General features: G+C 43.6%; 1 protein-coding gene across 6 annotated transcripts; it reads right to left on the bottom strand.

The window, feature by feature from the left end:
* Nucleotides 1–26,161, bottom strand: RBL1 (RB transcriptional corepressor like 1). 6 transcript variants are annotated; one of them, XM_038159440.1, is made up of 22 exons: nt 25,977–26,160; nt 25,714–25,847; nt 24,585–24,785; nt 23,193–23,257; nt 22,973–23,101; nt 22,698–22,867; nt 21,907–21,956; nt 20,062–20,245; nt 18,458–18,624; nt 16,427–16,539; nt 15,785–15,888; nt 15,103–15,240; nt 13,403–13,567; nt 13,097–13,232; nt 11,323–11,589; nt 9,039–9,217; nt 7,036–7,212; nt 5,589–5,660; nt 5,323–5,404; nt 3,465–3,628; nt 2,882–3,046; nt 2–2,639 (listed from the first exon to the last, which is right to left on the bottom strand). In XM_038159440.1, exons 1-22 carry the CDS (start codon nt 26,106–26,108, stop codon nt 2,469–2,471), a joined length of 3,165 nt encoding a protein of 1,054 aa, XP_038015368.1. In that variant the 5' UTR covers nt 26,109–26,160; the 3' UTR covers nt 2–2,468. The 6 variants fall into 6 exon arrangements, with proteins under 6 accessions (XP_038015366.1, XP_038015368.1, XP_038015367.1 ...); XM_038159441.1 differs by having other exon boundaries at nt 3–2,639; nt 22,707–22,867; XM_038159438.1 differs by having other exon boundaries at nt 1–2,639; nt 22,698–23,101; nt 25,977–26,161.
* Between the last annotated feature and the right edge of the window lie 1,125 nt (nt 26,162–27,286).

Below are 27,286 nucleotides of genomic sequence, written 5' to 3'. Positions count from 1 at the left end.
AGCATGACACCAGCGGGTACAGATCTGAACCTGTCCAAGGCTGGTTCTTAAACACATCTGGGAGGAAGGCCGCCAGGACCAGCACCTGGAGCTCATGCCTGCAGTGCTCAGAGATTAACTAGGAGCCCACAGCTCAGCTCTGCTGGAGTCACACCTGCCTCTGTGGACACATCATCTGTCACTGCAGGGTTCTCTCCCTTCTGGCGCTTTTTGGTGACTTCATGCAATATATTACTCACCTTCTCCCAAAATCCACACCTGACTGAAACAGAAACAGTGAAGAAATGCCTGGAGGAAACTTCAGACAAAACACATGAAATGTCATGAATTCAAAGAGAAAAAAATCCCAAAGAAATCTGAGGGAGCATAAAAATGATGAAGGTCTTTGATATTACACAAAATGCAGACAGAAGGCATTGTTTAAAGAATTGGCACAGCAAAACAACAGGAAATACAGCAACACAGATTAAAATGCTTTTTAGTTGTTTATTATAAAATACAGATTTACATTGTGAAGGCACTTTGAAACCGTTACAAAAATTCCATGTAACCTATTGTTTTAGCTGTTCAAGAAGCCCAAAATAGTTTTTAGATCACCTAAAAAAGTGAAGAATTCTGAGCTGCATCCAGTTGTAGTACTGGATGCAGCTCATTTTCCTAATGAAGAAACACTATACATAACAGTTAATAAAGATTTTGGCTCCATCAGTTGTCTACTGTCAGAGAAGGCAGTGACAGTGTGGGGAGCAGAGACACCAGGAGATTTGCACATGATATTGAATTAAAACCATGTCAACTAAACTCTCATCATACAATACCTTGTAAAGACTGATGCTGTCATGCCTAACCATAAATTTCCTATCCTATTGCAGAAAGGCTGCAATCCTCCACTTTTTATCTCAAAATCTGAAGACAAACATTAAAACTTGAATAAAATTAAATATCTACACGAAACCTATTTCACTGCATGGCCATTTCCTCATACTGCAGCTCCCCATGGGCAAGCACTTTTTTTTGAAAGTAAAAAAGTTTTAAAAAATATCAAATATTCAAGTAGTTAATGACTCAAAACCAAGTTTGTAAACTTTCTACTCCTTGCTGAGTAGTGTTCCCTGCACACCTTCAGTTAGTAATGACTTTCTCCTTCATCACTGCTGGCTAGATTCACTAGCTGAGGCTGCTCACAACCATGGCAGTGTTCTCCCCTAGACCTGTGGATCTCACAGCACATACTAACCCACCCAGCCAGTGAAGGAAACAGAGCCCCTCAAATAAGTCCTATGTAGTTGTTCTTTCTTTTTTCAGTTCAGTTACACAGAAACTGAAAATTACAGTATTGAGAAGCTTCTCTATGGCTCTAACCTTAAATACAATTATAAAATAAGATCAAACTACTGATTTACAGTAATGAGTAAACCCTGACTTTTCTCCATTTTGGTAAAATAGACCCTACCAAATCCTTAGCATTAAAAACTCAGTCACAAGAATTTGATGCTGGAATTTCTACTTTTCCAGTGAACCCAAGCCTTCAACAGCTATAAAACCTCACACATACACACCTCCTTATGTGATAGGCTTACATTCAGTGTAGATACTACACAAGAGGCTCAAGGTCTTCAGGAAAAAACAAGACATTCAATTTGTTAAATGAATTTGTGCATTTGAGCAGCTTTGATACGGCCAAACCCCAGCTGCTGATTTCAGCAGTAACCATATTTTCTCATGGATAAGCTGCCATCTGTATGAACGGCATCCAGGGCAGGCTGCTCTGTGGCTTCCAATGTGGAGCACCACTGGCTCAAGAGAAAGAGAATTCAGGCTCACAGAACTGTATCTCAGTGCTTTACCAGAGTCCAACGTAAGTCACCGCTATTTGTATTTTTAGATTATTGCCTTTGTTACTGCAAAAGCTGTCAGATACATGTCACAACCTACACTTTAACAGAAGTTCTGACAGTTCAAAACTACTCAGCTCTTCCTGAGGCTAAATATTTAATTTATTTTCCCTCCAGTTACTCCACAGTAAAATAATGCATAAAATTCCATATTCTTTTCACATAAGGCACATTTCAAGCTTCTTCTCTAAAGGCCAAAAGCTTGAGGAAACATCACTGATTTCACTAATTTCTTTATCACTCTTATTCTAATAATAAAACTGGTATTACAAGCTGAGTTATACTCAGAATTCATGATGCTCCAAATGAGGCTTGAGAACATCCAATATGGCTTTCACAGAACACTCTTTTGCTAAAACAGCTCAGAGTAAGTTATAGCACAGGGTGGTCTTTGGGCATGAAGATCACTGGCATTTCCTACATAACTCTTACTTTTTGTGTCCTGTGAAAGTCAGGTGAAAGTTCAGTGTTGAAGGAACTTGACAGTTGTCTATATACAAAACCAAGAAATAAATACCACAACAGCTGTATCCAGCTCCATAACTTAGAGATCCCACAAAAAGTAGAAGCTTTTTAGTGATTTGCTCTTTCACTGACAACATCCTGCAGACGTTTTAGTAGAACATCATCATTTTCCTGGCAGAGTCGCTTTGAGGGGGATTCAGTGTCACTGTCAATTGTTATTGCTCGCTTCTTACTCCTATGTTCACCTTGTTTTATCATATTGTTGATGTCCTTCAAACTCTGCGATCAAGACAAAAATTATGAGTTACTCTGACTCCATTTCAAACTTGCTCTATGTCTGAAATATCAGAGAACAGGTTATCCTGCACCTCTGAGTGATGGAGTCTACATACAGAATTCTACCTTTCAGTGCAAAGTGAGAGACTATTCATTATAACACATCATAACTGCACTAGACCACATCCTAATTAGAAGACAATTAACCCTTTCTCAACCACTTTCAGCCTTGTTTTTGTCTCTACCTTGGAAGGGCTGCCATTGAACTTGTAGAGCAAAGCAGTTCGAGGTGTGAGGCAGGCGCCGTTCTTGTGAGGTGACACGTACACAGAGTGCTGCTGGGAGATGCGCCGCGGGGACACCGGCTGCTGCCGGATGCTGGGGAACGGCGACAGCGGAGGCGCCTCCATCTGCAAGAGAGGACACGCCTGCACAGCAGCTCAATCGCAACATCTTGACAGCAGCGATCTCACACAAGAGAACATGAATATACTTCCAGGTCTTTAGAATATTTTATCTTGTGACAGTGAAACAACAGATCAAATAATGACCAAGCAACAGAATTAATCTTCCAGATGCTTACACAGACAGTCCACAGGCATTTGAGCAAATAGGTATTGCATTGATGTAAAGAAGTTGGAAATGGGTTTGCAAACTGAGCAGCATCTACATTTGTCCTCCTGAAAGGCTGTTAAAGCAAGTGCTCATACCATTATCTCCAATTACCTGACTTGACCCACATCAGGAGACAAGACAAAGCTATCAACATACATTTAACTGCCAGGAAAAATGACTCTGTGAGTATTAATTCCAAAATACTTTACTTACTACATGATCCTGGTTTGTGATATCGTACTTCAGTGCAAATGACTTTACTCTTCCTACGTAGACTGCGTTGTAAAATTTAATAAGATCTCCTCTCTCCTCTGTTTCTGACTCACTCGTGTTCTCTGCAGATCGTCCCAAGGAGCTGCCAGTTTTCACAGATGAGTCTAACAGTAAGAGAGCGTCAGATTTCAAAACTACAGCATTGGCAAAACAGGCACTTCAAGAGTTGAACTTATGATGTCCAGCTGGCAAGAACTTGTCCATAAATTGACCAGTCAATGACAGGAACTCAAGAAATGTGCTTGAGCCAGGAGCAGGGTGTGCTGCAGGTGGTTATGAATATCAGAAGGAGCTACCACTTGCTGTGAGCAGCCTTGTGGGTTATATCTAAAAAGGCCAGTATCAACCTTTATTCCAAACTTGAAAATAGATGTAGCAAGAAACTGTAGCACAACTGACCCCTTCTTCCATGTTTCTTTTGGGGAGTGTGGGGAGTGGTACAAAGCCATTACTTGGTCTTAAAACTAAGTTTTAAGTAGTCTGACAGCTCCCAGCTTTTGGCTTCTCTGAAAGTCTCTTGTGATCAGCTAGCAAAAAAAAACTTGGTGCTCAACTCAGATCTGCACCAAGGAAGTCATGACACCATTTGTTCAGGCATGTTCAGTTAAGTGGGAAAAGCTGCAGCCACACAGCAAGTGTACTTCTGTTGATGTCTGCTCTCCCCTAATTAAGCTGAAGTGCTACTGAAGACAACCTTCTATGTCTCCTGCATTCTGCTGTCTGCCAAGTAAAATAGAGCAGCACACAAAGTCTCTGGCAATCAGTGCACTGAGACAAACATCCAAAGCTCCAGCTGACACCCTTAAGTGACTCCTCTGTCCATCTGCCTTCCTTCTCTCACAACACAAGCACAGCTCCTGTGAACGGGCATCAAAAGACCTGGAGTTAATACTGTGTAAAGGAGACACGAGTCCGTAAACTGAAGAAAGTCTGGTAGGAAAAGCCACTGAAGAACTTTGTAACCACGTATATTTGTCTTGACAAAATACCAGAGCTCACTTCAGATATTCCAAGTCACCCAGTAACTGTGGAGGTGTCAGACAGGATTTAGATGAGATCAGTACTTTCCATGACCCTGATCGAATCCTCAACAGCCTTTAAAAATGGCTCTAATATTCACAAAGGCAGATTAATCCCACCCAGAGGGAATTTGCCACAAAGAACTAAATTCCACGTGTGTCCTGGCTACAGATCTGCTCATGGGTTCATACACGGGCTTGTGATCTCTCACTTTTCTGACATGTCACTCAAAACAGGCATGGCACAGTTCCATGCTTTTCTCAAATACTACTCTCATCCCTTTTCTTCTCCAACCCAGAGCAAAGAAACTATTACCTATTTAAAAGAAATCGGAATATAAGAAAATGGCAGTTCTGGAGAGTTTACGTTTTTATTTCCTGAAACAAGTTCTTCCTACTTCGGTCTTCAGAATAGATGATATTAAAAACACCCAACCATAATATTCCAGGTACTGTTTATGTTCATTTTTCTTTGTTATCAGTGTTGCCATCCAAGAAGAACTACAGTATAATTGACATACTAAGAAAATACTTCCACCCTGAGCAACCAAATTTAAGTAAATTAAATTAAACATTCTTTCCAACTAGGAAGTGTATTTTCCATACCTAATACACAGGAGAGCTACTTACAAGATGGTTTCTTTTTCAACAATACATTTATTCTTCTTTAATACACCTAAAACTGTAAAACTTGTTCCACTTCTTATTACTTGACAGTGCAGTTCTTTAAAAGCCCCAGGTATGTTATTGAAAAGAGCAGATTCCTCTGCTGTACTCACCTTCTGCCATCTCCATTTCTGGGTTTGCATTTTTGTCCAATGGAACATCATAAGTATTTCTCAACAAGACACTCCTATAAACCTACAAGATACCAAGGAAAAACACTCTTGTCAAGGAAAGCAAGGAAGCCAGGAGACTAGATGAAATCCAACTGAACAGGAACAAGTATTACACTGCAGAGGATTTGACCTCTCTTATGAGCAACAAAGACTTCAAAAGCCACTTCTGAGCTTTACAAAAAGTAAAGCCAGTGCTATAGACTTACATGGCTGTTTGCCTGTGGCTGATTTCTGTAACTTTTCATTATGTCCTGAAAAGTTCTTTCCTCTTTGGTTACCTGGAAAAGAAAAGGCAGTTGAAGACCAAGTGCAAGCACGAAGGCTGCGCTGCCTAGGTCCAGTATGTAGCTTTTTGAGGAGTATCACTATGAATACATAATTTAAAAATGTATCTCTAGTGATGAGAGCATGAAACAACAAAGATTTTTCTTGTTCAGGAATTCCTTGTTTCTTAGCTACTAAAGCTTTTTGTTGCTTATGATGCTTAGGCATTACTTCTTTCCAGACTTTTCTTCCAGTGACAATATTATTTCCTTTCTTTAATTTTAAGTCAAAAATGTGTTTTGTGAATTTGGAAACTGGATCCCTAACTTTTCTAAACAGGAAGTGGGGAAATCCTGAACAAGATGTTAGGCAGGTACACACTTGCAATTTCACTTTGCTTTTTTATTTCAAAATAGCTCATTTCATAAAGTGCTTTCTTTTTCAGCCATACATCTGTAATTTTAAGAGCGGACAAGCAACAGTTTTTATAGTAGGAGCCAGGAGACAATGTATCAATGTCTCTGGCTAAGCTGTCAGGTCTCACACCGCACTAGAGACAGCATTCAAAAGCTTGTATTTTAAAAAACCCCAAAACAACTGACAAATTACATGATAAAATACAGAGCACTGACTATTAAATGGCTTTGCTATCAGAGTTGACATCAGGTGAGCCTAACCCATGCTGCAGTTAAGAGCACAGGTAGTCACAATTTAAACATCAGTTTTCCTCCGCACAGTGCTGCTCTTCATTTGCCCTCAAGAAAAGATAATCCAGCCTCCTGAATTTTGTGTCTGAATTAGGCTTGATGGACACTGTAACCATCAGCTCGAGTAGAACCAATAGCCCAGTTTCACAATCCAATTTAACACCACCTTAAATTAAAGCTGGCAAATGGAATAAGAAATGAAGTACAACAGGCAACCACCTCAGCCTCAATCATCAGAAGCTAAAAGGATTTTTGGGAATAGAAACCACCTTACATAAATTTGCTCCTGCAACTTTCTGCACCTGCCTAATTCTGTAATTGTAATGGAATTTTTAGTTTAGATAGACAGATCATCAAGATGACAAATGGGACAGAAAACAAATACAGGGCAGTAAGACCATACAGTGCTTTGTCTGTGTCAACCAGTGCTACTGTGAACTGGCACTCAAGAAGAGAAGAAAAACTCTGTCAAGAATTTCCATCAATGAGCCAATGAGCTAAGATAAGCAAAACAAAGAAAAAACCATACTGAGACTTCATCCACTTCTTAGAAGGACCTTCCCCTTCCCTCCAGTAATATGACACAAATGAATCAGTCAAACTGTAAATGCTGAACACACCTGATATTTTGAACATAAAATTGAACATAAAATTCCATGAATTTCCTAAAATTCCATGTTACCTTTGCCATGATATAAAAAGCACAGAGGAGGAGCTGGTCCAAATGCCTGTCTTTCATAAGATCAGCACAATGAACCAATGTGAATTCAAAACATGTCCATATCTTCCTGCGCAAGTCATTGGAAACATCCAGTTTTAAGCACAGATCACGCAAGCGCACACTTGCCAGATGATACACCTGGAAGGAAAAGACACACAGTAAAGAGTGAAGCCAAACAAGCTTATCCTGGCCTGCAGAAATAAAAGACATCAAAGCAGAGATATTCTATAAGGGCCATGAAGATGATTATAGGGAAGGAACACCTCTCCCATGAGAGATCGCGGAGGGTGGGAGTTGCTCAGTCTGAAGGAGAAAAGGCTCCAGAGAGGCCTTAGAGCCTTTCCTGCTGCATAAGGGGGCTCCAGGAGAGCTGGAGAGGGACTTGGAACAAGGGCCTTGAGTGCCAACGGCTTCCCACTGCCAGAGGGCAGAGTTAGATGGGATATTGGGAGGGAACTCTTCCCTGTGAGGGTGGTGAAGCCCCGGCACAGGGTGGCCAGAGAAGCTGTTGTTGCCCCATTCCAGGAGTGTTCAAGGCCAGACTGGATGGGGCGTGGTCCAGTGGAAAGTGTCCCTGCTCATGGTAGGGGGTGGAATGATTTGATCTTTTAGGTCCTTTCCAACCAAAATCATTCTGGAATTTCGGGATTAAAAGACGAAGCTGTCCACTCTTCAACATTTGAATCTTTAACACTTGCAGAAAATCCACCTAAAAACATTATGCCAATAGCTTATATACCATAGCCCTCACTAACTAGTTAGGCACTTATGCTGGAAAGCAGGAGGGGGTAGTGTCATTTTCACTTGCTCTACTGAACAGGAGCAAGAAAGGAAAGTACGGGAAAATTATCATTGTGAGTACAATGATCACTGTAAATGGAAAGTTAAAATTTGAAGGCAAATATACGTCAAGGTTTTAGTTGTTCATAACTAAGAGGAATTATGTTGCCTATAACATGCTTAGTCAGCTAACAGCTACACCTGAAGTTCTCCCCAGCTGAGAGTAAAACTTCCAAAATGCAAGGTTCCCAACTGGCAGGTGACGGATCAATTCTTAATCCTCTCTCAGAGAAACCACCTGTCACTAGCAAAATTAAAGAAACAATAGTTCAGACAAAGGATGTAGCTTACAAGTGTTTCCAGAAATTATTTTTTGTATTAGGATGTACCTTAAAGATTGTTCATGGTAGAACTTCTTAAGATCTATTGTAGCTATACAAATACCCTCAAAGGGAAAAACCTCTGAAAAGAACAAATCTAGTATGAAACTAACAGCAAAGAAAAATCTTCTGATATTTTTGAGAGAGACTAGGGATATATTCTTTGTAGTCATCTAGACCAAGTTACCCTGCTTCCTCCAAAGACCCTTCACAAAATTCACACTGAAAATGAAAGCAACTATAAGTAAATAATCTGAAGTTTCTCTGAAGGACACCCAGTTCTTAACTTAATCTTTAAATCCTGCATTATTTCAAACTCATTCTTTCTAGAAACCTTAGGCTATTGTGTTATTCATCACTGCTTCCTGAGCCCCCAGCTCAGCAAGATCAGCACTGCTGGGTGGACTAAAAGAGGCAAAGGAGCATCTCCAGATGCTGGATCCACAGCAGTGCAGCTTTGAATAAGCAAGACACAGGAAAATTCTCTCATGTCAGATCTGTCTAACCCTTGCAAATGTGGGGGCAATCAAAACAGCAAAGAGAAGTAAAATCTGAAGTAAAGTATGCCTTTGATATTTATTTATAGAAGCTCCTAATTAAAAAAAAAATCTCATGGGTGGAAAGGAGAAAACTGGACTCTGCAACACTCAACATGTTTTTCCTTCTTCTTCAAGGTCTGTAAGAACTGCATCTGCCAAGCTGAAGGCACATGAAGACTGAAGGTAATGGGAGCTGCACAGGGAGGCAGACTCCAGCATGGCCACGAGCACAAGTACAGCACCCCTTCTGAGTAAGGGCACTTACCTTCCTGTAGAACAGTGCCAAGGAGCCTGTTCTCTTCGGTTTGCTGGCCGCTGGCAGCTGCACTTCGGGCGCTTGGTTCCCAGGAGGGTGGCAGGGAGCCTGAGCATCCACTTGACATGGCTGGCCTAAATTAATCGAAATGGGGATCAAAGTGATTCCGCCCGTGTCATTTGCAATACCTGGAGAGGATACACATATCCAGAAATCAACTGGTTGCTCTCTTCATGCTGCAGAGTCAAACAGCAAATCAAACTCATTTATGAACATTTGATACTGAAGACATCCTCTGTACTACAGTCTAAAAAGACTCTGTCCCTCAGTGTCTTCAAAAATAGTAAAAATTACATTTCTGGTAAGGTTTAAAAGGAGAATCTGAATGTGAATGATCTTTTCTAAAGGTTATCTTAAACTACAAAGTTTACAAGCAATCACAATTTCTGTACTTAATTTTCCACTCTGTTGGGGGAAGGTGGGCATTCTTTTATTTTTACCAAAACTGTCAGCATATCCTACACAGTCCTCATTAGTTTCCTCAGTAATCAAATTATCTTGCTGAAAATCTCCTTAAACATGAGTAGTGCAGAATTTTTATTTTGATCTTTAACTATAGACCCAATTTTTAAATTAAAAAATGGCTATAAACTCATTTCTAATGTATCATTTTCAGAAATATTCAAGTATCATCCAACTTCCACAAAACAGAAGTCTCACGGTATTTTACTAATGTTAGCATGTAACTCTTATCCAGAACTTCCAGAGCCTTTTGAAATTTTAACAGACAAAATTAAGACAAATTGCAGTAAATCATTAATGGATCTGAGAACCAAAATACTACTTAATGTGTGAGGTAAAACTGGAAAGAGCACAAACATGATCTTTTCTTCAAGAGGAGAAGTTCTCAGTGTGTTTGCCAGGGATCAGATGTCTCCAAGGATGTGTAGTCAATATAAACGTAACATTTTAGCCGCTGTTGGAGCTTAGGATTGCTCCTTTTGCTTTCTTTCTCTCAGGGAATTTTCTCCCATACATTTCTAAGAGACAAAACCGACGGTACTTTAGAGAGACAAAAGAAGTTGCCATGGCTCAGGGTAAGGATGGGGAAGGATTCGCTGGCTACTGTCTTTACCTGGGGGTTTTTCTCTTTGGAGGGTAAAAGATACCTCAAAATTTTGGCTGGGTAGTGAGAGGCTGGGCTTGGCTCATCGCCCTCTCTCGCTGTTGGGTTCAGAGGAGGATGGTCCAGCTGCTGCTTATGGGGGGAGTTTCCTGCTGCTGCCGGAGCCCAGCCCTGTCCTGCTTCTGTGCCATGAGTGAGCGTTTGCTCTTGAGAGCAGCCACCAAACTGGGACCTCACTGGCACCCTGCCTCATTGGAAAGGACCCCTGCCATCTGTTTGGGTGCCTCAGGGAAAAAGACCGGGACCCCCACCCCCAGCCCCCTTCCTGGAGGACACATTTCCCCAGCTGTGTGATGCTGCGGCTGCAGAGGAGACCCTTGCCCACCCCGGCCATTCTTTTGCTGCTGCTCCGAGTTTTCACTACACTGTTGCCCTGTACCCCTGCCTGCTGGGATGCCCCGCAGGGGCCGCAGCTGTGCAGTTTCTGCTACATCTCATTTATTACAACAGGATCTGCTCGCCTCTGCCGTTCCAGCTGTTTCCAAGGCTCCTGCTGCGGTCCATGTCACCAGGCGGAGGGGCAGCGGGACCAGCCGTCCCTGAGGGTTCCAAAGGAAGCCCCTTCTCCATCCCTTCCGCCGGCCCGCCCGCCATTGCCGTGTGCGGAGGCGGCCGAGCTCGCGCCACAGCGCCCCCTGCAGCCCCGGGGGAATCATCGCCCCCGCCCTGCCCGGCCGGGAGCCAGCAGCGCCCCTGCTGGCTGTGCCCGGAACTGCACCGCAGGGGAAGGCGCCTGCAGCCGGGAGAAGGCCGGCCCGGGGTCTCTGCGTCTGCTCGGCGTTGCTGCCGGGCTTGGTGTTTGTTTGTCTTGTTATACACACACACGCTCGTAAGGAGCTGCTGTTCCTCTTCTCATATCTTTGCCTGAAAGCCCTGTAATTTCAAAGTTATAAGAATTCGGAGGGAAGGGCGTCATATTCTCCATTTCAAGGGAGGTTCCCACCTTCCTTGGCAGACACCAGTCCTTCAAACCAGGACAGCTCTTGTTGACAAAGTAACTGTTTTTTCAGAAAGAAAATGCAACAGACTTTCAAGATGCATGTCTAAGCATAACTTAAGACTAAAGAAAATATCCCAGTAGAGAAGAAAAACAGCAGAAATTCCTACCATGCAGTGGGATAGTGACCTTCTGCCCTGCTTTTCCTGGTCCTGTAGTGGTTGTCATGGTCAGTACTGTCTGGGCAGGAGATGCTGGCATGTTTTCAGCACCAATGCTTGATGCTGGAGCAATTGTCAGCTTCGTTCCTTTCGTTAAGATTTTTTCCATCCGCATTTCTTTGGGGCTGTCATCTCCAAAGAGCCTTCTCTTAGCGCTTCCAGCTGTAGGAGAACTGTAGCGCTCGTGAACAGAGATTGGAGACAATGGCTGCATGTCTGGCATGTCAAGGAAGAAAAAAAAAAACCCAACAAAACCTTAACAACAGCAGCTTAATGGAAATACTTCTGCAGAGAAGGTGAAAGGATACCTTCCAACTACACCAGAAGAGATCACTTATAGCTCAGGCCTGCTCTCAGAGTTCACTGTTCTGAGGTGATAAGAACAAGATCTGTAGTCTGACTTTTTTTAGTTTTGCAGTCACCCCAGATAGCACAGCTCTGCCATCAGGTATCACATGGAAGCTGAGCAGCCACTCTGATCCACACAGACTGAGGAACACACAGGATCACAGGTACTCACTCCAGTCAGCCTAGCAATTAGGAATATTTGCAAGTGTTACTCCTGTGAACACATTCCTCTAGAGAAACCCTGACCACACTCCTTGGACATGCTGTCTTCCCTGTGTTCTGGCTTTTAAACTCTCTCTAAACTGTCCCCGGGCAGGTGACTCTACCCTCACATACCCCCAAGTTCCTCTCAGGCTTTTCTGTTGCTTTCAAACATTTGCTCCAGTAATAAACCTGAAGTACACAGCACTAATGTACCAGGCTTCTGTTCACAGGCTTTTTGCATTTCTGCTGCAGTCTGTGACAATCACAGTGACAAGAATTTCCTATTTCCCATGAATCAGAAATTATCTGGATAACTGGCCAGGTAAGATTGATTGGAGACTGCAGGGATTGAGAGACATATGTAAGACACCATCTCCAAACTGGTTCCTCTTCCATCAGCAAAGCTTAACATAGAAACTGCTTGTACATCTCCTTCCTAAGGAGTATTTTTAAAAACCATCAAACAGCCTCGTTTGCTGCCAGACAAACACCGAAGGAGACAACATTACACAACCCACCAGTTCACAGAGCATGTGCAAGAACATACGGACCAGTGTCTGGGATACAACAAAAGCAGCAATTCCTAACTAGAGAAGCATGCAAAAGAAACAGCAGTGCTGGCACTGCTTCTGCACTCTCACTGTCAGGAGATAGTTCTGTGTGAGATCCAAGAATCTGCAAAGAGCAGCTTCAGAGGAAAGAACGCTATAGGCAAAGCATCGTCCTCCACCCCTGCACAAAAACAGTTCTGTAGGAATCAGGAGTAAGTGTACCTCTGTCATTATATCTAAAAAAAAAAGTCACCTAAAATCCAGTCAAACTCACTGACCATAAACTAACAGAAAGCAAAAAAGAAAAACCTGGAAAAATTCAAACATCAGTGGACAAGAAGTGATTGATGACAACCTATTTCAGAGTAAGGTCACCCTGGCATCAAGCCAGCCACAAAATCTACTCTAGTCCAGAATGGAAGCACTGTCTGAGCACTGTCTGCTGCCAGTTAGTCACAGCACTGGTTTGACTGGGTGCATCTAGACCTTCTCTTGGTCAAATAAACTTCACAATTCCAAACTCTCAATTCGGATTCAAGGATGCTTTTTCCAATTACAAAGAATTGTAACCCTCTCCCCAAATTCACACATTCAAATAATATCAGAAGCCTTAAACTTACCTCGTCTTAAACTCCCACCAAGATCTGTCCGAACCTCTTTCACTCGAGGATGAATTATGGGAGATAATGGCATCATGGGCAAGTGCCCAAACCCACTTCCTCCATTGCTGGCCTCAAAATTACTGGGAAATATTACCTGAGAAATAAAAATGTCAGTAGAAGATAACAAATATTTTCCCTTCTTTGTGACAATCTATTAATAGAAGATTTTCTGCAGTAATAATCTCATTTGAACAGTTTTCTGAATTAAAAAACAAGTGAGAAAAAGAACATGAATTTCCTAGTAACAGGAATGAGATCACATACTTCTTCACAGGTGGGGACTTTGTTTTCTGAGGCCTCGAGTGCATTCCAGAGTGCTGAGTTCCGAGTCCAGGCCAGACTCTCCAGAATCTGTTCCTCAATGCTATTGAGGTGCTTCACCATGTCTCTGGAAAGTCCTTCCTCAGACCGAATCAGCACTTCAATAACCTGATGGCAATGACACACACACAGAGCAATGTCACACTGCTCACGTTTAACATCACCTAACTGTTATTTATTTCAGGCTCCTGTTCAAAACGTCAACACAGAGTGCTCCAGCCTCCTCCTCACATCTCCATCTTCCCCAGCCCCCTTCGTTTAATCCCTTTTCCCAAAGCAACCTGGGGGCTGGAAGAGGACAGCAGATACGTCACTAGTGCAGAACAATCCACTCCACAGGTTTTTAGGGTCTCTCTCACCACTGCTAACTGTGCACAAGTGAAAGCACTGGGCACATGCAGCACTGACCTGGGAGATGTGATCAGGCACAGCTGCTCAGCAGGGGATATGACAGCCCCAGCATTTCAGCTCTTGCAAACAAGCAGCCCATAACATGAGGAGCTGAAAAACTGCTTTAAAATTTCATTTAAGAAGCACTCCGAAACCTTAGCATGGACAAATGGGGGTTGAACAGAGCTGACTGCAGTATCATACTCCAACAGAAGATCCACCCCTGTGTTATTCCTATCAGAGGAGCATTCAGCCTGTTTTGCTAAAGCTCCAAAGATGGAAATACCACAAATGTTCCATGGAAGACCAATTGATATGTTTGGTTATTCCTGCTACAGAAGCTACACCCAGAGAATAAAGTTACAAATGTCAGAAGTTGCTCTTGAATGAGGCCCCTGCAATGGCAATTTCTGTACAAATAAGAGTGCTGCAAGAATATACACTGAATAGCTGAGAAAATTCAAATCAAACATAAATCTATTCCATAAAGTTGGATGTGCATCAGTTTTGATGGAGGCTACCAACAGCCACAGCAATATTGAACAGATTTGTTACAGCTCCAGTACTGCCCTACATCTGAGGAGGAAAGGAAAAAGGACAGATAATGAACCAGCTTTCTCAAAGGCTTCCATTTTTGGTCGCTGTCATCTAAAGAGAACTACTTGATTTATTCAGAACTAACCCCAGTAAGCTGCTAGGCATCTGGCAAAAACTAGAGGCATATGGATAGGTAATAAAAGGACTGAAGTAGTCAAAAATCATTGGAAGTGGGGAAAATGTGGTTAAATGAAGAGCAAAACCAGAGAAAACCCTGGGAAAGATATTCTGTGTTCTATTAAATAAACGAAAAGCCCCCAAACTTAGCAAAGCAAGCCTGTAATAAGTAGTAGCAGCCAAAGGCAACATTTCAGACCTGTATCTTCTATTTCAGAACTACATTGTAGTCAATAAATATAAATATCAACAAAATATATCCTTGAAGGCTTTAGTCTAGTAAAAGTTGATGGGCAGTATGTTACAGATCAGTACAATTTACAAAATGGGTTTTGTTCTTTATGTTTCAGCTTCAGCTCTGGCATTGCACCTTCCAAGCAATACATTTCAGGACATTTAGAATAGGCCTAATGCACACTTAATATCAGTCCTTGCCTTACCAGACTCCCTAGGGAGGAAGAGCATCATCCTATACGACTCTTAATCCAGCAACATGCCATTTTTAATACAGATTCTGTCCTAAGCCAGTGTTTATTTACCTTATAGAAATAAAATGGCCTGAGGTCAAGAACTTCAATGATCCAGGGGAAGGTGCGAGGGGAGCTGTAAGCAAAGAGCACAATCTCCAAGCAGCATGCCAGGAGGGAGCGGTGAAAGAGATCCTGTTCCAGGAGAGCCTGGAGGGAAGACACAAAATGGCATTGGCCTCAGATTTGGGAAACAGAAGTTGGAATTTTGTGGCACTAACACTACACAGCTTATTATTGGAAAGAAGCTGACTTCTTCTCCCATCCGCAACCTCCTTTTTATAGGGAAGCTGAGGAGAACAGAAGTAGAGTAACAACACCAAAACCATCACATTTTGCATGCTATGGAGAAATGAACTGGCCTCCTTGCTGTGTATCATAAAGCAGAGCAAATGCAGCGCTGTCTAACATGAAGCATCGGTACTGTTCATTGGGTAAGAAGATAACAAAAGATACCTGTCCATAAAGTTGTAATTCTAGAAGGCAACACAAATTCAAATGTTTAGTTATGATAGTCATAGTGGTTTAAATAGTAGAAGAAAAATACATTTTGGCAGCTCCCATGTATTTCCCCTTTTTAGTATTAACAACAAACAGAGTGCTTTACAGTGCTTTGTTCTGGAACTGCCTGAAGATAAACTCCCAAGAAACAGCTACAAAAAGTGTTCTAATCTTTCACTGGTTCTTTACTTACAGTCAGATCCTTCCCATGCAGTCTCCGTGTTTCTTGCACCATTATAGTCTCCAAGATTTTATAGTACAAGATCTCTGCCAGTTTTAATCTGTTCATAGCAAAATCTGAAATTTAAAATCAACAGAGATTAAGTCAAATGTCACTGGCACAAACAGGGTTAAGACTGAACTGACCAGCACCTGTTCTCATCCAAAACAGTTCATGTGAGTATATACATACTTTACAAACAAAAAAAAAAGAGTTAAGAAATCCACTAGTCCCAGATACAGCATGAAATTCGATAGACATTTAAAAGGATTATTTATTGTAATATTTCTTGTCATCTAATTTTGCAATAATAATTTTCCTATTTGCTTTCAGTTTCCTTTAAACTATAAAGCTAACAAGAATGCAAGTTTACACTTGTTAAGAGTTGCTTTTCCATAATTTCTTGATTATCCCAGTTTGAACTGCAGTCTTGGGTTTACTCTGACATAAATTCTTATTCTTTACAGTGTACTGTTTGATAGCAGCAGTTTTCTTCTTGGGTGTATCCTGGGATAAAACCAGTTCCATTATATTAAATACAGAAAACAGTGTAAGTATGCATTCTGTTTGTCCTGGTTTAGTATTTTGAAACACCCCATGTCTTTCAGTCCATACCTATGTGAGATCCTGGCTGCTCATCTGTTGACTGAATGTAGCAGCAACAGAAGGTCTCACCAATTTCCTTCACTCTGCTCATGATGCTTTCCAAGGGGCTGCGGGCACAAGACCTGAAGTCAAAGGCAAAGAAAGCCTTGTTTATATAAATTAATATCCAGTTAAAAAAATTAAATATCAAGAAACAACAACCATAAAATCAAAATAAAAAGATAAGCCAATTACACCAACCATTCCTCATCAGCAAGAACTTGTATTACACAGACAGAGGAAAACATAAAATATACACAAGTATCATGTCCTCTTTTCCTAAAAGAGGCAGGGAGGATCTGCAGATCTTGAACAAATGCAGGAGAAAGCAAGAACCACAGCAGCAGTGAGGAGAAAGATGAACCTGCCAGGAGTGAGGATACTACAACAGCCAACCAACCAACCAAAGGCACCCATGACACCACACCGGCCAGGCTCAGCTGAGGCAGCACAGAAAAGCTTACAGGGAAGAAGCAGCAGCATCTTCCCATTTCCTACCAAGACTGGGGGAACTGATGCCTTGTTTATATAAATTATTGTTTATATAAATAAATTGTCATTGCCATAAAAAAGGGCCATAGCATCTCTGGCTGGAGATGCTCTTTCTGAATGCTTCTGAATTTTCCAGCAACTCTGTTTCAGAGGACAGTGGCCCATGGCTGGTGTCAAATGAAGACACTGAATTACTCTGAAAAGCTAGAACTAAAATCAGCTAAGGTTTCTCTTTGAACAAAGTCTTCTAATTAACTTCAAAGTTTTTCCATGGAATTTTAATTTGAAAAAGAAAATACTGAAAAGCATAGAACATTACACAGTCCAAACTGTAGTTTCTCCATTTCTTCCAGGGACACAGTACATATACCCAAGTGCTTGCTGAACTTGCATCCAGGATGAGCAAAGTACTCATCACAGCTCTTGCCAAAGGCTTATTCAATTCTTGTTCCCGTTTTAATATGTATCTCTTTCTTGACAGTCTGGTTTATTATTTGGAACAAACACATCTTTTATTAGAGATTACAGACACATTAATGTCTTCATTGTAGAGTATAAATAGTATCAGTCCTCATAAAAACAATCAAAGAAACATTCTAAACAAATGCATTCCACAGAGCACAGCTGTAAACTTTTAGGAACTAGTGCTAGCAAAACTTTCAAATATACGTAACTCCAAAGATGAGAACATTAAGTAATACTTTTCACCTGTTTGTGACGGTTACTTTAAAAAGAACATTGCTTTTAGACTTCAAATATTAAGTGCTAATACTAAATGTCCATTCTGATTTGTAAAAATAATACATCTGGAGACCTTACACTCTAACACAGCAGGACCTTAACTTGGAAAGATATCAGGCAAACACCCAGCAACTTCACAGGTATTTACTATTCAATTACTGCTTTTTATGAGCTATGCTCAGGGAGGAAGGCAGTAATCTGAAGTGTGCTCAGGGAACAGCCACCGGGACATCCTGAGTGGGAAACATGGCTGCTGCTATTCCAGGTCAGCACTGACAGTGACCAGGGTCACTGCGAGGCTCATCCATGTGCCATGGGGTAAGACCAACACACCCTGCAGCACTGTGAAGGGAAAATGGGCAGCCTGTTGGTGCTCTTAGTTTTATCTTCCCAGCTGAGGGCGAAGACTGCAGCTTGTTCACCTGAACAAGCCCTTCTCCAAAACCTCTGCCAACATGGTTACCACATCTTTTAATTGATAAGTATTTGTTTAAAATGTAAACAAATAAAAAAAGCATTTGGCTTTCAAGCAGACAGACAAATCAAGATCAGCCAAAGCTGAAGCTCCCTTGACACAATGGTGGTGACTAGTCAGATGGGGGGGGTGTGTTCAGCCATCCTTCTCCAGATGAGATCATCAAGAAAACAGAAGATCCTTCAACAAGAAATAATACAGAAACACAGACCAAAATATTCTGCCCCAAAGGAAAAAAAAGCCAAAAGATGAGTTTCTGTGTCAATGAAAGCAGCTGAAGTGGACATACTCACTCAAAAATAGCTGTAAGCTGTTCACTCGGTGCATTTTTCAAGCCAGCCACCATGCTCTGCAAACGGCTCACGCTCTGCGTGGCTGAGGCCACAGGAGTGATGGCAGTTTCCTTTTCTCGCAGGTATCTTCTGCCGGTCAGTGGGGTTGAAGGTGCAAATGACCTTTTCTGTCAGACAGAGAAAAATAATAAATAGCAATCAGCCAACAAAACTGTTTCAATTACCTTCCAAATGAGCATTTCCTGCAAGATTCCTTAAAAGATTAAAATCACACCACTAGTACAACCACATGAAGGCTTCACCTGAGAGCTCAGAAGTGACTAAAAATGAGCCAAAGTTTTCTCAGGACTCCAGAAATAGAAACTATAACAAATCTTTGGCCAGACAAAAATTAACTCTAAGGGATTTTACAACTAAAACACAGTAAAACAAGACCTAAAATCTTAAAACCTGTAAATTTTAAAGCTTATTTGAATATTGAAAATACCAGGCAAGGAAGAGGAAGCACATGCTTCCATTCGCAGCTCCTGACTGCATTAGCTGGGTGACACAAGGAGTGGGTGGCAAAGCTGTCCAGGAGAGGTTCACAGGAGAACATTCCCTGGAAAATGGGCCTCCCTACATCCTCCATCCAAAGGATGAAGTGGCACTGAGCAGATGGAGCTGGACTGCACTTACCTATTTGTATCCTGCTCTCTGGAAGTGACACAATAAAGTTTTTGGATTTAACTATCTGAACTGACAACATTCTGAAGATAAATGGCAAACAGTGAGAAAAAGTGAAGCCTGCAGTCGTTATGCATAAACAATAATATTATTATACTACAGCAACTGAAGCTCCAAATTAATAAAACCCTTTCCAAACTCCCATCTTTAATATGCCTGATTATAGAATACACTTATATTTGGGAGAAAAAGCTAAGACATGATTCATTTACACTTGCAGCAGCATCTTAGAATAAGAATTCTTATTTTTTTAATTGACATGTAAATCAAGCAGTATATAGTTCTTTCACACAGCCAATACTATTTTTCCCCCTTATCCAAGATGAAAAATTCATCAAGCAACTGTTTTTCCTGCATGTCAGCTTCATTAGACACATTTTTAAACACACTGAAACATTAACTCTGTTTATAAGCTACTTTTTGTAATGAAGAGAGACTTTGCTGAGGCTTATGCATGAATCTTATTTTCCATAGAAGAGTGGGAAAGTTGACTTTTCCTTTCCTAAGAAAGGAAATAGTGGGAAAACTAATTCAGTGTCAAGGTTTTGTGGTATGATTATGGGGTATAAATGAAGCTTGATCAAAACTAAGATCTACATTTTTGGGTATTAATTACTTACTGATTTTTCTTGGACAAAACCAAACTATACACATGAAAGTGCACTCATTCTGTTTAAGGAATAGTTATTTTAAGAATTCCACAGGAAAAAAAAAATACCAGCTTTTCTCCTTATAGCAAGACAGCACTGAAACCTGTGTTGACCATCTTCCTCTCAGGAAGAAGAAATTTCAAGTCACCTCAATGATTCAAAGAGTGTATAAGGGTAAGAAAACTTGAAGGAGATCTTCAAGTGAGATTGGCATGTTAAATGAATCACCTTTTCAAAATGCTGCTGCAGATGACACTCCATGTGAGCTCTTGCTACCGTTTTGTCTCCTGGGACATCTGCAGGGAATTTTCGAGTGCCAATTTCTTCTTCAGCATCAGCTCCCAGGAAAACTCTCTCATCAAAGTCACCCACGGTCAGAACATACTCTTCATACTCTTTATTCAGTGCTTTGCTGAAAGAGAAGCCCAGGTTTGATACCAAAGATTTAACTGCTGAAGAAACTAAGAAGGTGCCCCAGGAGCTCAGGTACTGCCCCAAACCAACACAGGGTCAGAGTTTCATGCTCTGGACAGCAGTGCTGCTCCCACCTCCCTGAGCAACCTGCCCCCGGTCATCCCTGCCTGCTCCTGGACCCAAAACCTCTCCAGGATCACTGCAGGAATCACTCTTCCACCAGAATTTAGATCTCAGTAAGAAGTGGGAAAAACCAACTTTGCTTTCACACCAGTTGTGAATAAACCAATCTGGAAGTGCTCAGCTGGTCAGAGGTTAAATCTGTGCAGCACTAGGGAGAACTGCACCCAACTCGCTCCGCTGCATTTCTGGGTTTGCCACTCTGTAGCCCATAATTTTCCTAATGGTGCAGAGGAGGGGAAAGTGAGGAGTTACCTGACTGAGTTTTATTTCTAAAACCACCACTGACATGTGATACCAAACAAATCCTTCATTTTCTTTATTCCGGCAAACTCAACTGGAAAAAAGGAATGTTTAATCCCACCAAGGCTGCAAGGCTTTAAACATATACTCAGGAAGCAGAATGGAACTTCTGGATGAAAATCAGAAATGGTTTGCACCTATAATCCTGCCTGCAGTTAGGCCAGGAATGCAGTTCCAGCATGTATAATAATGGAATATAACAATGTATTCATGACACAAGCAACTCTGTGATCCCACAGGAAACCTGACTGTATCAGAGGTTCAGCTGCCCCATGTCTTTTAGGAAAATGTAAAGGTCTGTGGAAAGCTGGACAAAAAAAACCCCCAGATGCTTACAGGAGTCTTTGAGATGTCAGGATACTTGGAAAAGAACAGGGACTACTGTATCGTTCCATATGACAGTTACTGAAGGAATACTATTAATCTTAAGGTAGAAATACTGGGAGAAATTCAATGTTCAATGATCAAAGAAATGAGTTTATATCTAAATTGAGCTGTTACCTACATTGTTAAAACAATTGAGTTTTTGCTCAAAATTCCCAAAGCAAACCAACAAGTTAAAAGCTCACAAACAAAAGGCAGAAACAAATTAATAGGTAGTTTTTGCAAAAGGCAAAAAAAATTTACAAGGATTTTTTATAGTTTGCATTTAAAGTAGCTTTCAGAAGCGAATTCACAGTTTCTGAAACAACTACACTTCCCTCCCACATAAATTGTTCACCTCTTGTTTGTGGTTTTGCAATTGTTGCTTCCTTTTCTTTTGAGTCCATCTGCAGTATCCACAGATTTATACACTCAATTAGAGACAGAGAAATAAATTTAGAGATTTCCCTACTTGGAAATAATACGTGTATATGTGTATAGACATCTGTAACCTTCAGAGCCAAGGTTTTAGTTTGCTTTATATTATTCAAAGATTACAGTTGCCAGAAAATTAGAGCAAGCACCAAAAAATCTGATAGCAAGAAAGAAATCTCAGCAGCTTGAACTCCTGACTTTGGCCACACCTCTGATCCAGAAAGTGTTTCAGCCAGAGAGAAGCTTTGGTGATCAAATAATCAAAACCCATTAGATATGGAAAGACAAAGGAACAGGAAAACTGAGATTCAGTACACAAAGGCCTGTGCTTTAGACATGAACCAAGCCCTATGACTGAGAACAAAGGCTGTGACTTACCTATTTTCTGTAAAGTTGCAAAGATCCAACAAACAATCTCCTTTTAAGATCTAAGAATAAAAAGCAGAAGTATCTTAGATAATAAAATCCAAACTGTTTCAAGTGTGAGAGCATGATGGTTTTAGTCAAAAAGAAAATGAGATTTAGGTGCATAACTGGACTCTTTTTCTTTTTTGGCCTGAACCAAAGGGCTGCAGTGCCATTACCAAGAGAGAGCACAAAGCCCAACTGAATCCAAGCGCCAGACAAAGTCACTGCTCAGAGCCAGCCTTGCAATGCGACATCTGCTCACTGCTGGCTTAGGGACTGGCTCGATGAGCAACTACAAAGAAGCTTCCACAGAGCTTGGAAAACATTTCCAGGATTAGAACTAGACAGGACAATTTGTACATCTGCAACTTCAACTTCTCCTTCCAAAGCATTTTGCTCAACTTCAAGAAACGCAGCAAGACCCACACTCCATTGACAGACATCCCATACAATTATTTCACAAGGAGATCACTTTTTTTTGCCTGAAGAAAACACCATCCTTCATGATTCAGTTTCACACTGCCAAGAAAGGAAAGTAAAGATTTTTTACTGACATAAAAAGCTGAAACAGAGGAGACCTTACAGCACACAGCATTAACAGTGTGAGGGAATTCTGCTCCTGCTAAAATACAAAGAAAACCTGAGCCAGCCTGAGCTCCTTTGCTCATTAACAACTTCTTTTGCTCTCCCCTGTGGAACCTGCAGGACATAAATGACCTCGAGACCACCACGGAGCAACACCAAGTGCTCATAAAACTCACAAGATGTACCTTCCTATCAAACAGCTTTGCAATGTATGGTTTGAAGTAGTGCTCTTTTATGCCTTTCGCTTCCACAAGGAGCCCATCGTGCAGCTCACAGAGCGTGGCAATGATGCAGGGAGGATCCTCGGAGGCTTTGATCTCCAGAGTGTGGAATTCCACTGGTAAGCCTGGGAACCAGGAGGAGGGAGGAAGACAACCAATCTTCAACTTCATTTCAAACGAGCCAAGAGAACAAAGCACAGTTGATTGTAAATAATCTATCCCCACCATACCTTTAAATGATGGATTTAGCAAATCTCTTCTGTTTGGACACAGAAGGGCATTGGCAAAAATCACGTCCAAGCAGCACAGAAGTAAATGATAGGAATTTACTAAATCATCTCCAATCATACGGAAATTACCTTTAAGAGACAGCACATCACGTCAAGCAACACAACAGAAGTTCACAGCTGGGAAAGTATACAAACCATGCAGGCAAAGAAAGCAGCCTACCCTTAGTGTACACAAAGAGAGTCCAGCAGAAGTTGAAAAGATCTTTGACGCTGCATGGCACCCTCCTGTCAACAAGAAAAATACGGGCAGAAGTTACTCTTCAGCTCCAGGAAGCCAAACCTTGTTCTACAGTTCAAATTTCGTTCAATTTCCCTGCTCAAAACAACAGCTGGAGCTGCTGTCTCAATTCCACACTAAGGCACAGTCTAAGCTACATGTCCTGAGTTCAGCTCTCCCTGCCTGACAGACAATGCCTGACCAGGCTCCAGAGTGTCCTGCACACATCCACAACTTTCCAACCCTGTTCCCAAGCCAAAGGCTGTCCATGGCCTCTGACCCTGCCACACTATTCTGCTGGTGTCACACCTCCCACAGAACCATCCTACAGCCACAGGTGGGCAGGTGACAAAGGCTATATATATTCCAGAGATGGTTTTTCCAAAACATTTTACTAAAGCATCAGCTATCCCTTCAGAACAGGCAGTTATAGCTTGTACTACAGTTCAGCTGCTGACTCCTGTTTGGAGCAGAACTATCCAAGCCCCTGGAGCTGGAAGACCAAGGAAGACATGACTCAACCCACAGAGCAGCCAAAGCCGCAGTGGCACCAACCAACACTGCTCTGAGAAAGGAACACTGACAGAGCACCTCCCCCTGCACTCTGCCTGTGGATGTGGAGCTACACTGCAGCATTACACCAGAACAATTATCCCCCCTCACATCCAGAGAAGCCACATGAACTGACAAAAACATCTTGCTGACCCACAGCTTGGCTCTCCCATCCCCAAGGTTACAATCTCACTACAAAGCTGTCACAGCCACATATTCTTGCAGGGAGTATGGATGAGTTCCTTTCAATAAGGTAGACATTCCATGTGTGTGTTGAAGATGACACCACACATTCCCAAATTTGTCATAAAAATGAGCATATCAGCTGTAACTTCCTCTCACTTGGTGTTTCTATTCATCTGGCAACCACGGCAAACAGCCGGCAGCACAGAGGTCACAGGGATGTGACAGGCCCCGAGCAGAGGGATCATGATGTGACACCAACCCCCAACCAGCCCTGTGCCAGGACAAAGAACTCCTGTGCTACTTCAGCTATTTCTGCTAAACGTTTGAAGTGTTGATCTCACTGTACCTTGGAGCTAACCCACCTCATGGTATCTCTCCCCACCACATCCTGATATTCTCACTGTGGGACAGCTCCTGTGTGACAGCAGCTGCATGGGAAGCCCAGCTGACCTGAGCTGCACCCAGTGTGCTCAAGGATGGCTCTGCACTGGCTGCATTTCAGTGTCAGAGACCCAATCACTCTGAAAATTAATTTTCGTAAACTTATATTGAGTATAACTCTTTCCAGGGAAAAGTCACATCAAATCTAAAAAATACCTCTGCTTCCTGCTTCGATGCGGTTTGGAACTTTCTTCATAAGGGTTTTGAAATATATCAAAAAATATTGGTTCAAACTTTTTGAAAATCACAGTTGACACTTCAAAATTTCTCTCCAGCCTCTCCACTCGCTCTCGGAATTCCTGGGGCAGGTTTGACATGTCCATCCACTTCTTCATTTTGCTAAAAAACTGAATTAAACTTAAAAAAAAGAGAAAAGTCTGTTTTGAGCTTAAACTAACTTCCATTTTAAAAAGCCAAAATACAACATAGTCACTCCTTTAAAGACTGACATAATTACTGTGTGGGTTTACAATTTACTTTGATAAGACTACCAAACTGTATGTTATCAGCTTTTTGCCTTTTATCACTCTAGGGTTTCTCCTTGACCCTCTTTAAGGCATGCAAACATTAACTTGATGTGGAGGCTGCCAGCATGGCTGTATAGAGCAGGGCAGTGGTGGACAGCAAAGTGCAGGTGCAGCTCTGTGTGTGTTGAGGTGGAGGTAGGACAGGCAACAAAGCAAGCCAAGAGCTGATGCCTGTCAAAGTTACCTGCACAAAAACCTGTCAGCTGGGGATGTAAATAACTGACAACCCCGCCAGCAGCTCAGCAGGGAGTGGGGTCTTTAAATGGAACGAACAAGAGCAGCATTCCATTCCGGGCTCTGCGTCCCCAGGTCAGAACCACAGCGACAAGTCAGCTGCTGCTGGGGCCGTGCAGAAGGTGAGTTCTGTGATCACCAGTGTTGTGTTCCCAGAAAAACCAGCACTCCGTTGGGATTTGGCCTGAATCCTGAGTCAGACACACGTTGAACCGGGATGACACGCGCCGAGATGTTTGTAATAAAATTAACTACGGAGAGAAACAAGTGGCCTGCGTACAACAGCTGCTGGTCGGACACAGGTGGTTTCCTAAAGGCTTGAAGTTGGAAACTACGTGTTTGCATCTAATTTCCATCTGTAATAACACCGGATTTACAGCTTTAACCCCGCCGCAGCTGGCAGCGCTGGGAGCGAAGGAGCGGCACCTGGATTAGCGACTCCGGCAGAGCAGGGCAGGGCACTCCCGGCGCTGGGCGCTCCGCCCCGGCGGGGCCCGGCCCGGCCCGGCGGGCGGGGCGCTCACCTGAGGCGTGCGGAGCGCAGGATGCGGGTCAGGGAGACGCCGTTCCCCTCCATCGGGCTGCTCCCCACGGTGGGCACGCGGCTCCGGCGGCAGGCGACGTACAGCGCGCAGGCCAACCAGTGCAGCGCTTCGCCCTGCGGGCATGGGCGCCGCGGTCACCGGGGCAGCGCCGCGGCCACCGGGGCAGCGCCGCGCCCCGCGGGCTCGGCCGGGGCGGGACGGCGCCTGCCCCCGCCCGCCCGGCCCCACCCGGCCCCGCTCACCTCCAGGCTGTAGGTGCCCCGAAGCGCCGTGAAGTCGCGTAGCGCCTCGGCCGCGCTCGCCGCGTCCAGGTTGAGCTCCCGGCACAGCCGCTCCACGGCGGCGCCGGGATCGGCGGCCCCCGGGCGGGACATGGCGGCGGAGCGCGCGCCAAAACCGCCGGAAGAGCGGGGCCGCTTCCGCCGCGGGGAGGGGGCGGGGACGGAGACAGGGACACGCGCGGGGGGCGGCGGTCGCGGCCAGCCGGCGTCACCCCGGGTCGCCCGGTGCTACCTGGGGTCGCTCGTCGTCACCCGTCTGCAGGTGGGTGCTCGGTGCTGGCGGCTGCTCGCGGCCCATTCCCGCGCACGGCTCCGGGAGGCCGCGGCAGGAGCGGCTTTTCCTCGGCCCCCAGCGCCCTGGGACACGCGTGGCTGCAGCAGCATCTTCCCGGCGGCCTCGGGGAGCCGCTCCACTCCTGGGCCGCGGCCGCGCTCCCCGTCACTCGTGGCGCGGCCCCGCCTCGATCCCGGTCGCGGCGGGCGCTCAGAGCGTTTCCAGGTGCCGATTTCACTGGAACCGGCGCCGATGGACGGAGCACCCTTGGGAGCACTCGTGTCCGTCGGGAGCCGTGGCTGTGGGGACACCGCCCGCCCCCGTGGGCAGGGGATCGTCTCCCGCACCGCTGGCTCGATCAGCACCGCTGGCTCAGCGTCCGCAGCGCTGGTTCGGGGATAGGGAACAGGGCTCTGAACCCGCCCGTCACTGGAGGATACCTGAGCCTCCTGCTGGGAGGGCGTGGGACGGAGAACACACGGAGCACGCCCGGTGCGGCGGATCCCCCTCCCCGATACCTGCGGCGATGCGAGGATGCTCAGAGGCGCGTTCCGGACCCGGCCCCGCCGCATCCGCTCACTCGGCAGCCCCTGCCCCGACCTCCGACCCCATTCTCAGATCCTGGGGTTGGTTTTCTTGAAAATGCCCTTCTGCAAAGCGCAGGGATCAGTTTGTGGGATCCGCAGGCTGGTGGGGCCAGTCCCTCACCGAGAATCAGATCAGCTCCGTGCTTTCCAAAACATTACTCTCCATAAAAGCCAGCCTTAAGCCAACATCTAAATCTATGTGGAAAAAGATTGGCCATAAGAGCATGGAAAACTGTCTGTCATAAGCAGGCAGGAAATGTGTTTCATTTGGCGTATTGAGGCTTTGGGCCCCACAAGCTTATTTATTCCTTCTGACCAGAGATGTGTCTTCCTCAAGGTGAGCTGAGCTTTGTTCTTTGTGAATCTCTTCCTCTATCAGAAATCTCTGTCCTTTTCTGGAGGGAAAAAAA

This window comes from Motacilla alba, chromosome 20 (genome assembly GCF_015832195.1).
Source record: "Motacilla alba alba isolate MOTALB_02 chromosome 20, Motacilla_alba_V1.0_pri, whole genome shotgun sequence".
Classification (NCBI taxonomy): Eukaryota; Metazoa; Chordata; class Aves; order Passeriformes; family Motacillidae; genus Motacilla; species Motacilla alba.
The sequence above is the reverse complement of the archived record's forward strand: the minus strand, read 5'-3'. Positions and strand labels throughout refer to the sequence as shown.